This window comes from Hyla sarda, chromosome 3 (genome assembly GCF_029499605.1).
Source record: "Hyla sarda isolate aHylSar1 chromosome 3, aHylSar1.hap1, whole genome shotgun sequence".
NCBI classification, from domain to species: domain Eukaryota; kingdom Metazoa; phylum Chordata; class Amphibia; order Anura; family Hylidae; genus Hyla; species Hyla sarda.
The window spans coordinates 51,457,316-51,474,999 of record NC_079191.1 but is presented as its reverse complement, the minus strand read 5'-3'; the positions used below and the strand labels follow the sequence as shown (position 1 = coordinate 51,474,999).

Below are 17,684 nucleotides of genomic sequence, written 5' to 3'. Positions count from 1 at the left end.
TAAATTACTTCTATTAAAAAATAAATCTTAATCCTACCAGTACTTATCAGCTGCCGAAGTTGAGTTGTTCTTTTTTTTTTTTGTCTGACAACAGTGCTCTCTGCTGACACCTCTGTCTGTCTCAGGAACTGTCCAGAGTAGCAGCAAGTCCCCATAGTATACAAATCCTTCTCTGGACGGTTCCTGAGACAGACAGAGATGTCAGAAGAGAGTACTGCTGTCAGAAAGAAAAGAACAACTCAACTTCAGCAGCTCATAAGTACTAGTAGGATTAATATTTTTGAATAGACCTAATTTAAAAAAAAAAAAATTTACTTTCTGGAGCCAGTCGGTATTAAAAAAAAAAAAAAGTTTTTCATGGAATACCCCTTTAAGCACCAAACCCTAACAGGCAAGTACTGCTTTAAAGCAGTGGTCTCCAAACTGTGAACCTCCAGATCGTGCAAAACTACAACTCCCAGCATGTCCGGACAGCCAACGGCTGTCCGGGCATGCTGGGAGTTGTAGTTTTGCAACAGCTGGGGGTCCACAGATAGGAGACCACATCTTTACAGCATTACTATCATTTAAAAAAAAAGAACTTTTGGCATGTCAAACAGACATGTAAAAGGTTTTGCTCAGTCGGGGTCTCATTCCTGAGACCCCCACCTATCTCTAAATACAGCTGGGAGAAGGGTGTAGTTATTTTTGCATCACTCCCTGGCTCATTACTCAATCTGACTTGTTGCAGGAGACGGGCTCCATAGACATATACAGCCCGGCTATATCTGTCAATTGGTGGGGGTCTCAGCACTGAGACCCCTACTGTTTGATACATCTGTGTGACATGTCAAAAGTGACAGTAATCCTTTAAGTTTTTTTTTTATATGAACAATCTGCTATAGAGTATAACAAAAACAAAAGCTCAACTGAATATATAAAAAGGTAAAAAATATACAAAGATACAAGCGCCACCTAAATATACATGGGATATAAAGTAGCACACCGCATAAGCGGAGCATTGAACAACTGGGGCATGGACAATGAAGGATTTGTGTCCCCGCACAGCAGCTGGGAAAAAATATTAAAATAGAGATTTGTTATAACTTACATAATCTTGGAAGAGGATAAGACTAGATGGACATGGGATATCAGGGTTATGTGCTGCTCCAGACACCACCCCCTGCCCCCCAATACCCCCAGGGAGCCCTCCCCACCAGGCCAGGTACCAGCCTCCCACCATACACAGCCAATCACAGCCCCCGCCTGGGAAACAAATCTCAGTTTGAAAGAAAATATACAAATTACAAAGACTCAGAACCTGCCTCCCGACGCCTTTCTCCAACCCCAGGAACTGACATCTGGGTCCTAGAGATCAACAAATCTGTAGTTATAGAAGAAAGAGACCCAGCGGAGGCTCCTGGTCCGGGTCACCTGGACACTGCTATACATAGTCACTGTACTGACCTGGAGCTACACAATGCAACTATGTATCAACCAGATTCCACATATAGAACTAATACCCTGATGAGTGTACGGACAACGCAACTATGTACATATCAATGCAAGCAGTTTCCAAACCAGGGTGCCTCCGGCCAATGCAAAACTACAACTCCCAGCATGCCCGGACAGCCAAAGGCTGTCCGGGCATGCTGGGAGCTGTAGTTTTGCAACAACTGGAGACAGACTGACTATTTGGAAAACACTGAATTGGAGAGTGACAAGTTGGGGATCACTGATTTAGCTTTGAGCTGTTAGGGCATGCTGGGGGTTGTAGTTTTGCAAAAGTTAAAAGGTACACTGGATGGGAAACATAGTGATAGCTCCTGATCTGTACAATGCAACTTTGTATTAATGCAGCTTATTTGTAAAGATATCACTTATGTACAATGCAGGCAAAGATAGATAGATAGATATGAGATAGATAGATAGATAGATAGATAGATAGATAGATAGATAGATATGAGATAGATAGATAGATAGAAAGAAAGGTATAGATATGAGATAGATAGATATGAGCTAGATAGATAGATATGAGATAGATAGATAGATATGGGATAGATATGAGATAGATAGATAGATATGAGATAGATAGAAAGGTATAGATATGAGATAGATACATATGAGATAGATAGATAGAAAGATAGAAAGGTATAGATATGAGAGATAGATAGATAGATGAGAGATAGATAGATAGATAGATAGACATGAGATAGATAGATATGAGATAGATAGATATGAGATAGAAACATATGAGATAGATAGAGATAGAAAGGTATAGATATGAGATGGATAGATAGATAGATATGAGATAGATAGAAAGGTATAGATATGAGATAGATACATATGAGATAGATAGAAAGGTATAGATATGAGATAGATAGATAGATAGATATGAGACAGATAGAAAGATAGAAAGGTATAGATAGAGATCAGTCACCAGCTCCTAAGCAATGTACTTACAGTGCAACTATGTATCAATACAACTTTATTTGTAAACATACACATAATGTATACAGCTGTCAGGATTGGATTAAAGGGTCAATGCACCCATACCATAGATAGATAGATATTGATCAATCACTATCTCCTGATCACTGTACAAACATTGCAATAATATATCATTATCAATGTACTATGTATACAAATAGCATATATAATATATACAGCTGTCAGGGATGGATCAAAAGGTTCATACATACAATACCAGATAAATAGATAGATATGAGATATATATTATATATGAGATAATAGATAGATACTGATCAGTTACTAGCTCCTGATCATTGCACTCACAATGCACATATGTATCATATCAATACACCTTATTTGTAAACATACAGATAATGTACACAGCTGTCATGGTTGGATTAAAGGGTCAATGCACCCATACCATAGATAGATTATATATGAGATAGATATGAGATAGATAGATAGATAGATAGATAGATAGATATGAGATAGATATGAGATAGATATATATGAGATAGATAGATATGAGATATATAGATATGATAGATAGATAGATAGATAGATATGAGATAGATAGATATGAGATAGATAGATATGAGATAGATAGATATATATGAGATAGATAGATATGAGATATATAGATAGATAGATAGATAAAAGCCTATTACATTACTTCTCATACATGACTTACAGCTGCTGATCGGTGCCCAGTGAAATGATCCGATTAATTCGATCCTCTGCAGCCCCCCAGGCCGCACAGAGAGGCCCCACACAGACTGCAAAGCGTCCACCAGGAGCAGCAGTGGGGGTATTCAGGGGGGATCCCGACATCCACAATCCCAGCACACACTACGCGTCTCCGGCCTGCATTATAATGGTGGCTCCTCCGCCGCTGTAGATGATCTGCTCCAGGGCTCAGGAGGATCCAGCACAGGGTTATGGGGTGAGCTGGGTGTTGTGGTGCAGGCGGCAGGGCCCCCTGTGGGTGTATGGCGGGTTGTGCTGAGTGTCTGCACCCATGCTGGAAATGACTTGTGACTGTGCTGTAGGGAGGAGGCTGGGGTGATCCGGGCAGCCAATCACAGGCCGCACAGCCTCAGCCCAATACATCAGCAGCTTCATGTTAGTGCCCGAGACGTGACTAATCCGCACTAGTGTGCACAGGATGGAGAGGACAAGTGTGCACAGGATGGAGAGGACTAGTGTGCACAGGATGGAGAGGACTAATCTGCACTAGTGTGCACAGGATGGAGAGGACTAGTGTGCACAGGATGGAGAGGACTAATCTGCACTAGTGTGCACAGGATGGAGAGGACAAGTGTGCACAGGATGGAGAGGACTAATCTGCACTAGTGTGCACAGGATGAAGAGGACAAGTGTGCACAGGATGGAGAGGACTAGTGTGCACAGGATGGAGAGGACTAGTGTGCACAGGATGGAGAGGACAAGTGTGCACAGGATGGAGAGGACTAGTGTGCACAGGATGGAGAGGACTAGTGTGCACAGGATGGAGAGGACAAGTGTGCACAGGATGGAGAGGACTAGTGTGCACAGGATGGAGAGGACTAGTGTGCACAGGATGGAGAGGACAAGTGTGCACAGGATGGAGAGGACTAGTGTGCACAGGATGGAGAGGACTAGTGTGCACAGGATGGAGAGGACAAGTGTGCACAGGATGGAGAGGACTAATCCGCACTAGTGTGCACAGGATGGAGAGGACCAGTGTGCACAGGATGGAGAGGACAAGTGTGCACTGAATGGAGAGGACAAGTGTGCACAGGATGGAGAGGACAAGTGTGCACTGAATGGAGAGGACAAGTGTGCACTGAATGGAGAGGACTAATCCGCACTAGTGTGCACAGGATGGAGAGGACTAGTGTGCACAGGATGGAGAGGACAAGTGTGCACTGAATGGAGAGGACTAGTGTGCACAGGATGGAGAGGACAAGTGTGCACTGAATGGAGAGGACTAGTGTGCACAGGATGGAGAGGACTAGTGTGCACAGGATGGAGAGGAATAGTGTGCACAGGATGGAGAGAACTAGTGTGCACAGGATGGAGAGGACTAATCCGCACTAGTGTGCACAGGATGGAGAGGACAAGTGTGCACAGGATGGAGAGGACTAATCCGCACTAGTGTGCACAGGATGGAGCGTACTAATCCGCACTAGTGTGCACAGGATGGAGAGGACTAATCCGCACTAGTGTGCACAGGATGGAGAGGACAAGTGTGCACAGGATGGAGAGGACTAATCCGCACTAGTGTGCACAGGATGGAGAGGACTAGTGTGCACAGGATGGAGAGGACTAATCTGCACTAGTGTGCACAGGATGGAGAGGACTAGTGTGCACAGGATGGAGAGGACTAGTGTGCACAGGATGGAGAGGACAAGTGTGCACAGGATGGAGAGGACAAGTGTGCACAGGATGGAGAGGACTAATCCGCACTAGTGTGCACAGAATGGAGAGGACTAGTGTGCACAGGATGGAGAGGACAAGTGTGCACAGGATGGAGAGGACTAGTGTGCACAGGATGGAGAGGACAAGTGTGCACAGGATGGAGAGGACAAGTGTGCACAGGATGGAGAGGACTAGTGTGCACAGGATGGAGAGGACTAATCCGCACTAGTGTGCACAGAATGGAGAGGACTAGTGTGCACAGGATGGAGAGAACTAGTGTGCACAGGATGGAGAGGACTAGTGTGCACAGAATGGAGAGGTGCTGGATTTATATGCCACCTGATGGGTACTGCAAATGTGACCCACAGCTAGAAGAGGACCTCAGGGAATAGGGCACTGCATAGACGGCATACCTACCCCCCACTGCCCACATCTTATAAGTTACCAATTATATATGTCTGGAAAAGCTGGGTGAGGACCAATATGGCTGCCATTACTAATCCCACAGCAGATTTCAACCATAGCTGCCATTCAAAAGTCTGGGAAAGCTGTGTGATAATCATTATAGATACCATTAATGACCCCCCACCACTGCGGTTCAGTAGTCTGGGAAAGCTGTGTGACAATCAATATGGATACCATTACTGATCCCCCACCATTGCTACTGACAGGAGAACTGTGTCAAAAATGAACTCCACAGGATAGGGGAAAAGTAACTGATCACAGGGGGTCCGACTGCTGGGGCCCCCCGCGATTTCCAGGATGGAACCCGACGCTCAGTGAGAAGCAGGTGCTGTCTGCATTCATTTCTCTGGGAGCGCCCAAAAGACCCAGCGCTCCCATAGAAATAGATGGAGCGAGTGCTGTCTACCAGTAGATAACATACTCCTCAGTGAGAGAGCCTGTCCCCCCCTGATCGTCCTGTCCCCCATGATCAGCCTGTGGGTAGGGGATAACTTAACTTTCGCTGGAGTACTCCTTTAAGTAGTTAGGGCTTCAAAGTTCACCAGTTCAGTTTTGAAGTTGATTTGAGGGTCTTCATTTTAGAAATACCCCATAAATTACCCCCTTATAAAAACTGCACTCCTCATAGTATTCGGAATGACATTCAGAAAGCTTGTTAACCCTTTAGGTGTTTCACAGGAATAGCAGCAAAGTGAAGCAGAAAATTCAAAATCTCAATTTGGAATAGGAGAGGAATTTCCACGAGTAATTCTGCTGCTTTTTCCTCTCCAATTCATTCAGCAGTGAAAACCCCCATAGAGCTGTGCAGAATTTCTGCCCCTCAGTTCACACTGAGGAATTTCCTCAAGCAGAATTCTGACAAGGAAGTTTGTTCCACTTGAAGAAAGAACATGTTCTTTCTTTCAGGTGGAATCAGCGTCGTTCTCCCATAGAGATCAATGTTATAATTTTTTTTCAGTCAGAAGCATTTCCCACGCAGAATTCCGCGTGGAATTTCCACATGAAAAAAAAAAGAGGAGTATTTATGAATAAAAAAAATACATATATTACGCCCACTCTCCACCCACTTTTTATTCAGCAGCCATTTTGAGATTCTCATTTCTGATTCTGTGACTGTATTCAGAGTCTGTAAATAATCTCTCTCTGAGAAAAACGCAAAATTTTCACCAAAAATGAGTGGAAACGCCCCTGAAAATCAGTCTGTGGAAATGGCCGCTGGAACTCCTCCCACTCTTCCTCCCACTCTTGATACTCCTCCTCTTCTCATCCTCCGCATGAAACCTGCATTTCTGCGCGAATTCCACGCAAAATCGCTGCTAATTCTGAGTGGAAAAAAAACTGTATTTTGGGGTGGAAATCTTCAGCTTCATTTCCGCCCCAATTCCTCAGTGTGAACATACCCTAACATGTTCTTGTAGACCCAGTTTTTGTATTTTTACAATTTCTCTCGAGTAAGGAAATACCTCATACGTGGATGTAAAGTGCTCTGTGGGTGCACTAGAGGGCTCAGAAGGGAAGGAGCGGCAATGGCACTTTAAAGAGTGAATTTTGCTGAAATGGTTTTTGGGGGGAATGTTTAGGAACATTTAGGAAGCCCCTATGGTGCCATAACAGCAAAAAAAAAAAAAAAAACACATGGCATACTATATTGGAAACTACACCCCTCATGGCACGGAACAAGGGGTCCAGTGAGCCTTAACACTCCACAGGTGTTTGACAACTTTTTGGTAAAGTCAGATGTGTAAATAAAGACATTTTTTTCACTAAAATGCATTTTTTTCACCAAATTAACCATTTTTACAAGAGATAATAGGAGAAAATGCCCCCCAAAAGTTGTAACCCTATTTCTTCTGAGTATGGAAATACCCCATTTGTGGACATCAAGTGCACTGCGGGCGCACTACAGTGCTCAGAAGAGAAGGAGTCACATTTGGCTTTTTGAAAGGAATTTTTGCTGAAATGGTTTTGGGGGGGCATGTCGCATTTAGGAAGCCCTTATGGTGCCATAACAGCAATAAAAAAAACACATGGCATACTATTTTGGAAACTACACACCTCAAGGCACAAAACAAGGGGTCCAGTGAGCCTTAACACCCCACAGGTGTTTGACAACTTTTTGTTAAATTTGGTTGTGTAAATGTAATTTTTTTATTTTTTTTTATACTAAAATGCTGTTTTTTTCCCCCCCAAATTAAAAATTTGTATAAGAGGTAATAGGACAAAAAGGCCCCCCAAAATTTGTAACCCCATTTATTCTGAGTATGGAAATACCCCATGTGTGGACGTCAAGTGCATTTCGGGCGCACTACAATGCTCAGAAGAGAAGGAGTCACATTTGGCTTTTGGAAAGCAAATTTTGCTGAAATGGTTTTTTGGGGGGCATGTCGCATTTAGGAAGCCCCTATGGTGCCAGGACAGCAAAAAAAGCCCCACATGGCATACTATTTTGGAAACAACACCCCTCAAGGAACATAACAAGGGGTACAGTGAGCCTTAACACTAGTGTTGCTCGCGAATATTCACAATGCAAATTTTATTCGCGAATATCACATATTCGCGAATATTCGCGAATATAGCAATATATATTCGTAATTATGAATGTATATATTTTTTATATATATATATATATTTTTTTTTTTACAGTACACATCACAGTGATCACCCCTCTCTGCTTCCAGCTTGTGTGGTGTAAAGAAGGCTCTAATATTACTGTGTGAGACTGGCGTGCTAATTTTTGCATATGCGAAAATATAATGCGAATATTACAAATATGCGAATTTAGCGAATATATGACGAATATTCGTCCATATATTCACGAAATATCATGAATTCGAATATGGCCTATGCCGCTCAAGACTACTTAACACCTCACAGGTGTTTGACAAATGACTGCTAAAGTTGGACGTGAAAATAAATTTTTTTATTTTTTTCACTAAAATGCTGGTGCTACCCCAAATTAATAGGAGAAAAAGCCTCCCAAAATATTTAACCCCATTTCTTTTGAGTGTGGAAATACCCCATATGTGGATGTAAAGTGCTCTGCGGGCGAACTGCAATGCTCAGAAGAAAAGGAGCGCCATTGAGCTTTTGGAGGGAGAATTTGTTTGGAATGGATGTCAGGGACCATGTGTGTTTACAAAGCCCCCCTTGGTGCCAGAACAGTGGACCCTCCCACATGTAAACTTTTGGAAACTACACCCCTCACAGAATTTAATAAGGGGTGCAGTGAGTATTTACACCCCACTGGCATTTGACAGATCTTTGGAACAGTGGGCTGTGCAAATGAAAAATTTAATGTTTCGTTTTTACGGAATACTGTTACAAAAATCTGTCAGACACCTGTAGGGCATAAATGCTCACTGTGCCCCTTATTACATTACGTGAGGGGTGTAGTTTCCAAAATGGGGTCACATGTTGGGGGGTCCATTGTTCTGGCACTATGGGGGCTTTGTAAACACACATGGCTTTCAATTCCAGACACATTCTCTCTCCAAAAGCCCAATGGCACTCCTTCTCTTCTGAGCATTGTAGTTCGCCCGCAGAGCACTTTACATCCAGATATGAGGTATTTTCATACTAGAAATGGTGTTACAATTTTTGGGGGGCTTTTTTCCTATTAATCATTGTGAAAATGAAAAATTTGGGGTAACATCAGCATTTTTGTGAAATTTTTTTTTTTATTTTCACGTCTAACTTTAACGAAAATTCGTCAAACACCTGTGGGGTTTTAAGGCGTGAGGGGTGTAGTTTCCAAAATGAGGTCAAATGTGGGTGTTTTTTTTTGTGTGTTTATGTCAGAACCGCTTTAACGATCAGCCACCCCTGTGCAAATCATCTCAAATATACATGGAGCTCTCACTCCTGAGCCTTGTTGAGCGCCCGCAGAGCATTTATGTCCACATATGGGGTATTTCTGTACTTTCCGTAATTGTGTTACAAATTTTGGGGATCTTTTTTTGCTTGTGAAAATGAAAAGTATGGAGCAACACTAGCATGTTAGTGTAAAAAATTAAAAAAATTTACAACAACATGCTGGAGTAGTCCCCTTAACTTTACCTTTTCATAAGGGTACAAGCAGAAAAAAAAAAACGAAAATGTGTTAGGCAATTTCTCCCGAGTACAGAAATACCCCATATCTGGCCCTAAACTGTTGCCTTGAAATATGACAGGGCTCCGAAGTGAGAGGGTGCCATGCGCATTTGAGGCCTAAATAAGGAATTTGCATAGGGATGGACCCAGATGCAAGAATTAGACTTGCCTCCGATACCAAAAATACCCTATGGCAGTGTTTCTCAAACAGGGTGCCTCCAGCTGTTGCAAAACTCCCAGCATGCCTGGACAGTCAATGGCTGTCTGGCAATACTGGGAGTTGTTTTGCAACAGCTGGAGGCTGTAGGTGTAGTGTAGTGTAGTGTTTTTAGGGTACATTCACACGGGCGGGGGTTTACCGTGAGTTTCCCACTGGCAATTTGAGCAGCAGTAGAAAATTAGCTGCATCTCAAACTTGCAGCAAGAAGCTCGCTGTAAACCCCCGCCCGGGTGAATGTATCCTGTAGATTCACATGGGGGGGGCAAACCTCCAGCTGCTGCAAAACTACAACTCCTAGCATGCCCTTTAGCTGCCCATGCATGCTGGGGGGGTTGTAGTTATGCAACAGCTCAGTGTTTCGCAACCAGTGTGCCTCCATCTGTTGCAAAACTACAACTACCAGCATGTATGGTCTATCAGTGCATGCTGGGAGTTGTAGTTTGCAACAGCTGGAGGCACACTGGTTGCGAAACACTGAGTTAGGTAACAAACTGTCGTTTTGCAACCAGTGTGCCTTCAGCTGTTGCAAAAACTACAACTCTCAGCATGCAGTGACAGCTGAAGGGCTTGCTGGGACTTATAGTTATGTAACAGCTGGAGGCATACTACTAACACTCCCAGTATGCCCTTTGGCTGTCCGTGCATGCTGGGGGTTATAGTTATGCAACAGCTGGAGGCACACTGGTTGAAAAACACGGAGTTTGTTACTTAACTCAGTGTTTCCCAACCAATGTGCCTCCATTTGTTGAAAGCTACAACTCCCAGCAGGCCCAGACAGCCAAAGGACATGCTGGGAGTTGTAGTTTTGCAACAACTGGAGGAGAACAGTTTGGAGGTCACTGTGTAGTAGTGTCCAAACTGTAGCCCTCCAGATGTTGCAAAACTTCAACTCCAAGCATGCCTGGACTGTCTGGGCATGCTGGGAGTTGTAGTTTTGCAACATCTGGAAGGGCTACAGTTTGGACACCACTGCACAGTGGTCTCCAAACTGTGGCCCTCCAGATGTTGCAAAACTACAACTCCCAGGCTGTCTGGGCATGCTGGGAGTTGTAGTTTGGCAACTCCTAGAAGGCAGCAGTGAAGATCACTTACCACTGATCTTCACTGCTGCATCCAACGCTGCCTCCGCCTCCTTTCTGCCCCCAGTCCCCCCACGATCGCTGGTCCCTCGCCGTCCCTCGCCGCAGTCAGGTACTCTGGCATCTTTCCCCCGCTCTGCCCGGACATCCAGGGGTGGGCAGAGCGGGGAATTCTACTTTAACCCTCCCCCAACTGCCAATGGCCGGTCAGTCCTGATCGACCAATGGCAGGGGATAGGAGGAGGTGGCACCTCTACCACCTCGCTCCTATCCTTTAGTATGATCGGGCTGTCTCTGACAGCTCCGATCATCCCTATTTTCCGGCGATCCGGTCACCACAGACCCGATCAGCCCGGAATCGCCGCAAATCGGAATTGATCGATGATTTGGGGCGATCGTGGGGGGGGGGTCTCAGGACTCCCCCAGGGGTTTACACGGGGTGCCTGCTGAATGATTAAGAGTCCTTAAGTAACAGGGCATCAGGGCGTACCTGTGTCCTTAAGGGGTTAAGGGTAGGATTCCTTGGTGACATTTATTCACCCACAAGTTGCAGTAACCACAGTATTGGAGAAAAAGGATGTAAGAGAGCAGCAGCAATTTCAACATTGCCCCCCAGTAAGTTGCTCCTTAAAACCATGTTCACATAGCGTAAAATGTGCGGAATATCCGTCCAGAAAACACGGACCTGTAGGGCCGCTACAAAATGCGCCATCTCCATAGAAAACAAAGCATTTCCAAGTGGAATCCACAGAAACAAGGAGCAGGTTCATTAATTCTGCAGACTCTGAAAACAAGATTTCCGCGGAAGAAACATCTGTCGTGGAAATTCTGCCGTTGGCTGTCCAGGCATGCTGGGAGTTGTAGATCTGGTTGGAAAACATTGATCTAATCGAGAGTTTCCCAACCAGGGTGCCTCCAGCTGTTGCAAAACTACAATTCCCAGCATGCCCGGACAGCCTTTGGCTGTCCGGGCATGCTGGGAGTTGTAGTTTTGCAGCCACTGAAGGCACACCGGTTGGGAAACACGGATCTAAGCTATAACTGGGGTCACTGCAGTTGTCGCGTCTGATTCTATTAACAATGTTTGTACATATGTGTTATTATATAATGGCAGCTAATATCCTTTGTGTCTATGTGGATAAGAGGATTAGGATTTTGTGTTCTTCACCTCTCACTACACCTTGCTGAGAATACAAGAGACCTCTATGTACAAGGGCGATGATGACCTCAGTGATATCTTATAGAAAGAGCGGGGTCACAGAGTCGCTGACATGCAGCACTGGGGGGAATGGGATCTGATAAAAGCATTTAAGCCTCATCGACACCAGTACAGGGAGAAAGGGAAAGGTATTTATCCTCAAGGTGACCTGAGCAGCTCCTTATCCATGAAGCAGCTCCTTATCCATGCAGCATCACATATTATTGCTGTGGTGTCCCAGTACGGGATGGTGTGGCCCTGTACTTTCCTTCTGTCCTGTCAGGCAGAGTCCCTGCATGTCCCCAGGGTCCCCCTTATAGTATCACCATAATGTATATATGTTTGTATTATAAAAGTGTACTCTTTCTTTAATGTTTGTACCACATGGTTGTTACCCAGGAGGCAATAGTGACCAGGTGACCCCCCAAGTGACCTATGGGCTCCTTGCACAGCCCCCAATATAACCAGGGGAGGGGCTGGAATCTCTCTCTTAGTATATTGCTACTTCTGCTGAGGTCAAGTCCAGTCAAGTTGTTCCATCTCTGTCAAGTCAAGTTCATCTGTAGTCACCGTGGCCTGCACTAAAGTCAGTCTAACTACTGCAAGTCCTAGCAAGCCTGCGAGATCCCCCTGTGTCACTGGTCACCTCCCTTAGGCTAAGTTTCCACTTTTTTTTTTTTTTTTTTTCTGGCAGTTTTTGGAGCCAAAGTCAGAAGTGGATCCATAAGCAAGGAGAAGTGTAAGTCCTTCCTTTATATGTCCTATTCCTTATGGATCCACTTCTGGCTTTGGCACAAAAACTGCAGTGGCGGATGTCCAAAAACTGCCAGACAAAAAAACAAGTGGAAACTTAGACATATCCTTAATCTGGCATTAGTGTCTTCATTACCCCTGCCTAACCCAGGACCAGCGGTATTACCTTCGGGTGGTTAAGGCTAAACCACGCTCTGGCATCACGACAAGAATGGGTTAATACCATCTGCCCCTTGGGCCATAACATCTGCCCGGCATCTACCTTGCATTGCACCCCGACACCACATTACTGTGAATTATAAGGCCATGCTGCAAGATTTTGTAGATCTCGTAATAGTTGAACTAACCGGACACACTGGATAACTTATACACTGCTAGGATGCCATCAATGCTAGAAAAACACTGCCCTCTTTGACGTTTTGCTCACATAGTACAAACTCATAGCAGGAGAAAGTGGGCGTTTCCCAGCAGGCATGACATCACTGAAGCCTGCTGGGGAACTACGTCCGCCCTCTCATCGTTGCAGTGCTGTGATGAATAGAAGACGTCAGGCTCTGTGCATGTTTCAGTCTGTGTTGCCATCAGTGAGGCTCTCCTGCAGGTTTCAGTCTGTGCAGCTTTCTGTGAGAATCTGTGGAGCTTTCACTTTCTGTGCAGCCGTCAGTCAAGCTCAGTGCAGGAAAAGCACTTACTAAGTTTGGACTCCTGCCAGGCCGGGAGGAGACCAAACACACTGTTTTAATTGTGGCAGGGAACAGAACAGAGCCACCTAGTGGCCGTTTTTTATATTCCATTTAAAACATATTTATGTTGATAATTTTAAAAGCAAGTGAATGTGAAAGTGTCTGCTAATTACACAAGGAACACTATATTAAAAGTTTTATTTGGTGACAGGTACTCTTTAAAAGAATGACTGATGCGTTTCGGACAATCTGTCCTTATTCGTAGTCATGAGAATGACTAAGAACACAATGTTCAAATTGCGCCAGTCAATCTTTTAAAGGATCTGTTTTATTTTTCATTTTTGCATGCGATAAATAAAGGACTATTTCCTCATGAGCTGGAACTTCTTTTTATTGGATTATAGGATGACATCATCACCTATTAGATCGCTCCTGCTAGTTCCCACTCGGCGCTGGGACAACTTGGATTATATTGAGTGTAAAGGTTGGTGCGCAAATAGTGTTGCGAGCTTTGCAGCCCCATTGTTTGAGTCCCATTGTATTGTATAGGTATGTTCACACTGAGGAATTGGAGAGGAATTTCCATGAGTAATTCTGCTCGCTTTTTCCTCTCCAAATCATTCAGCAGGGAAAACCCCCATAGAGCTGTGCAGAATTTCTGCCCCTCAGTTCACACTGAGGAATTTCTTCAAGCAGAATTCTGACGAGGAAGTCTGTTCCGCTTGAAGAAAGAACATGTTCTTTCTATCAGGCGGAATCAGCGTTGTTCTCCCATAGAGATCAATGTTCATTTTTTTTTCCAGTCAGAAACATTTCCACATGGAATTGGCGCGGAACTGGCGCGGAAATGGGATGGAATTGGCGCAGAATTTTCGCATGGAAAAAAAAGAGGATAATATATAAATATTATACTCTTCTCCTTCTCCGCTTGAAATTTTCATTTCCGCGTGTGGAATTCTGCTCGAATTCCGCGCCAATTCCACACCAATTCCGCGCGAAATTCCGCACGAAATCTCTGTGAGTTCTTGTGGAAAAGTAACAATATTTTAAGGCAGAAAATTTCTGCTTGATTTCCGCCCCAATTCCTCAGTGTGAACATACCCTTAGTGTAATGTTGCTTGGTAAGGGCGCCATGCTACAGTACATGAGGCCATACGCTTAGCAAGCGGCAACGTTACCAAAACAATGCTACCTAAACTGTTAATCAGGTGCCGGCATCCCGCCCCACGTTCAGCACAGTAAAGGGGAGCAGTGCGGAGGAGAGAGATAAATGGCGCAGATGGGAATACCTCTTTAATAATTGACAGTTTATAAAGTCACTCCCAGCTGGCTATGACCACATGATGTGTATTGACGACACATTACAGACCCACATTCCGACCCACATACAGATTTTCATTAAAATTCAGCAGCAAACTTTTTCTAAGTTAAGTATGCCCTTATTTCGTCATACGTGACCTTTGGGTAGGACTCGAGGAACAGCTTTGAAAAACTGTTGTGTAAAATAGTCGACACATCTGTCTTCATTTTCAACATTTCTCAAATGATAGTAGGTTAAATACATGAAAGACAATAACAACAATGTAATAAAAGACAATAACAACAATGTAATAAAAGACAATAACAACAATGTAATAAAAGACAATAACAACAATGTAATAAAAGACAATAACAACAATGTAATAAAAGACAATAACAACAATGTAATAAAAGACAATAACAACAATGTAATAAAAGACAATAACAACAATGTAACCGATCTAGAACATTCAGTAACAAAGCAGCAAAGTTTATAAACACTCATCAGAATCTACAGTCTCCGAGTCTATGTGCTGACTAGAGATGAGCGAACTTACAGTAATGATGATAAGTTGATGACTTATCCTGCATAAATTAGTTCAGCTTTCCGGTGCTCCAGTGGGCTGGAAAAGGTGGATACAGTCCTAGGAAAGAGTCTCCTAGGACTGTATCCACCTTTTCCAGCCCACCGGAGCACCTGAAAGCTGAACTAATTTATGCATGAAAAGTCATCAAATGCCGAGCCGAGAAGTTCGTGACGAATCGAATTTACTGTAAGTTCGCTCATCTCTAGTGCTGACTATTATTTACTAGGAAATATTACAAACCGTGGTCCTTTTCACTTCAGATTCAGATAAGAAGCTGTTGTACTTCAGGGAGTGGAGGATTTGTTTGACTCTTCCCATATTGTGGTTCCCACAAATCTGGAACTTTTATCGGATTCATAAAGGTCTCCAAAAATGACAACCCGTAAGCTTATCCCTGGACTTTAGAAGTTTGATACAGCCGTAATGTCTGGATCTACTGTAGTAAACTGGAGCAGATGGCAGCTCAGCCAGAAAATCCAGCATTCTTTGTCATACGGTGGGATGGCACTTTCCAGTAGATGTGCGCAGCCTGTTAATGATGCTGTAAGCTCATTCTCCCACCACAGCAGAATAGGTACCAGGAATGGCATGATGGGTAAAAGCTTGCGTATGCTCAGGGCTAAACTCTATAGTAAATTCTAAGAAAAAAACGGTAAGGTAACAAAGCAGGTCCACACATCTAGTGATGCAGGAGACAATAGGGACATCTAAGAAAAGGTCAGGTACACAGTACATCCAGCACAATGGTAATGCGTGTGAGGCTCAGAGGACTCAATCACAGACGACTGTGGCCAGCAGCCCCTAGTTTATATCTGCTGTGGTCAGGCAGTGTGGGACACCAGCACCTGCTGAGTGTGGTAAGGAACTATGTTACACTGTGTATGCGGGACCGAATGGGGAATATTTCTCCTTGAGCAGAATGCCATAAAGATGTGTGGAAGCTTATAGGCTTTCATGCTCCACTGTGAATTCTGGGAAGAAAGGATATGTAAAGAAGCTCTCATACCTGGAAAAGGTAAAGGAAAGCTGCTTTACATATCCTCTCTTCCTACTATACAAAGTGGCTGTTACGCTGAGCACTCGGGGCACCCTGCTTATCTCGGTGCGCTCACAGTGTGTGTCCCCAGGCAGCGCTCCGGTCACCCGGTCTTGGCGTGCGCGTCCCCGCTCTATAGGGCGCGCGCGTGCCGGGACTCTTAAATTTAAAGGGCCAGTGCACCAGTGATTGGTGCCTGGTCCAAAGTGGTTAATCTCGGGTTAAAGGTTCTGCTTTGACTTAATTAGGCCTGCACCTGTGCACTGCCTATAAGTACCATCTCCTCCCACAGCTTCCTGTCGGATCTTTGTTGCCTTAGAGAAAGCATTTGTGTGTATTCCCTGCCTGTTGCTGAACCTGTTGCTATTGACTACCGCCTGAGAACCGTTGCCGCCTGCCCTGACCTTTTGCTACGTCTGACTACGCCTTTGCCTGATCCTCTTGTACCTTGCCTCATCTCAACAGCCAGAGAGGTTGAGTCGCTACTGGGTGGAACGACCGGGGGGTTACCTGCCGCAGCAAGACCATCCCGCTTTGCGGCGGGCTCTGGTGAAAACCAGTAACTCCTTAGACTCCGTTCCCCTGGTACGGCCCACGTCATCACCTCTCTGGCACAGCGGATCCACCTCCAGCTCCTGACAGTCCGGATCCTGACAGTGGCTCATGTACTTCATGGTTGCATTTTGTATGGAGCCATCATATGCTGCTTGGGGCAACTACTGTATGTAGAGTATGTGAAAGGAAAATAAATAGTAACATGCCTCATTGGTAGTTGTACTTATGGAAGAATTCTCTTCTACAAGCAATGATCAGTATGTTCTGCTCCTGAGTTCTGTACAGACTGTGCAGATCTGAAATTAGGAGACATATAACCTTAGTGCAATGCTGCTCCAGCTCAGTACACACATATTTGCCTTGTGTCTAAGCCCTAAGGCTGTGTTGTACTGGCTTCAAGGTGATCCAATATACAGCACTATACGTGGACCAGTACAGCACAGTGCACACTGGTTTTCACAACTTTAGTAAAAGATACATGGGACATATGCCCTTTTAAACATTGAGCATATGCGCCTTTTAAATCATTTGAGGTGTTGTCTGATTTTTGCTGTGGACATCTACTCCTTTATTTCTCCCTACCCAGATAACTTGTTTCCACACATCAAATAATGAAGAACAGGATATTGCATTTAAAGGAGCAGCTGATCTCCGGAACAGGACCTCTCTCAGTGAGGAGCGCATGTCATCTACCAGTACACAGCATGCGTTCCATTCAATTCTATGGGAGCGCCGATGATGCCCAAATGCTGTACTCAGGTCTCTTTGGCGCTCCCATAGAAATGCATGGAGGGCGTGCCGTCTACCGCACACACGCCTCACTGAGAGCTGGGGTCCTGTTCAAGAGATTGCGGGGGTCCCAGCGGTCG

At 44.5% G+C, this 17,684-nt stretch overlaps 1 protein-coding gene across 5 annotated transcripts in view; it reads right to left on the bottom strand.

Moving 5' to 3' along the window:
• Positions 1-15,650, bottom strand: part of LPIN1 (lipin 1) — a 136,600-nt gene extending 120,950 nt beyond the window's left edge. For 2 of the 5 annotated variants that reach the window (XM_056564214.1, XM_056564215.1), the window contains exon 1: positions 15,465-15,650. In XM_056564214.1, coding sequence (XP_056420189.1) covers positions 15,465-15,542 — 78 coding nt within the window. In that variant the 5' untranslated portion in view covers positions 15,543-15,650. Of the gene's footprint in view, positions 1-1,090; positions 1,109-3,142; positions 3,517-15,464 lie in introns of those variants that run through there. The other 3 variants (XM_056564216.1, XM_056564217.1, XM_056564218.1) reach the window with 3 other exon arrangements.
• Positions 15,651-17,684: the final 2,034 nt, after the last annotated feature.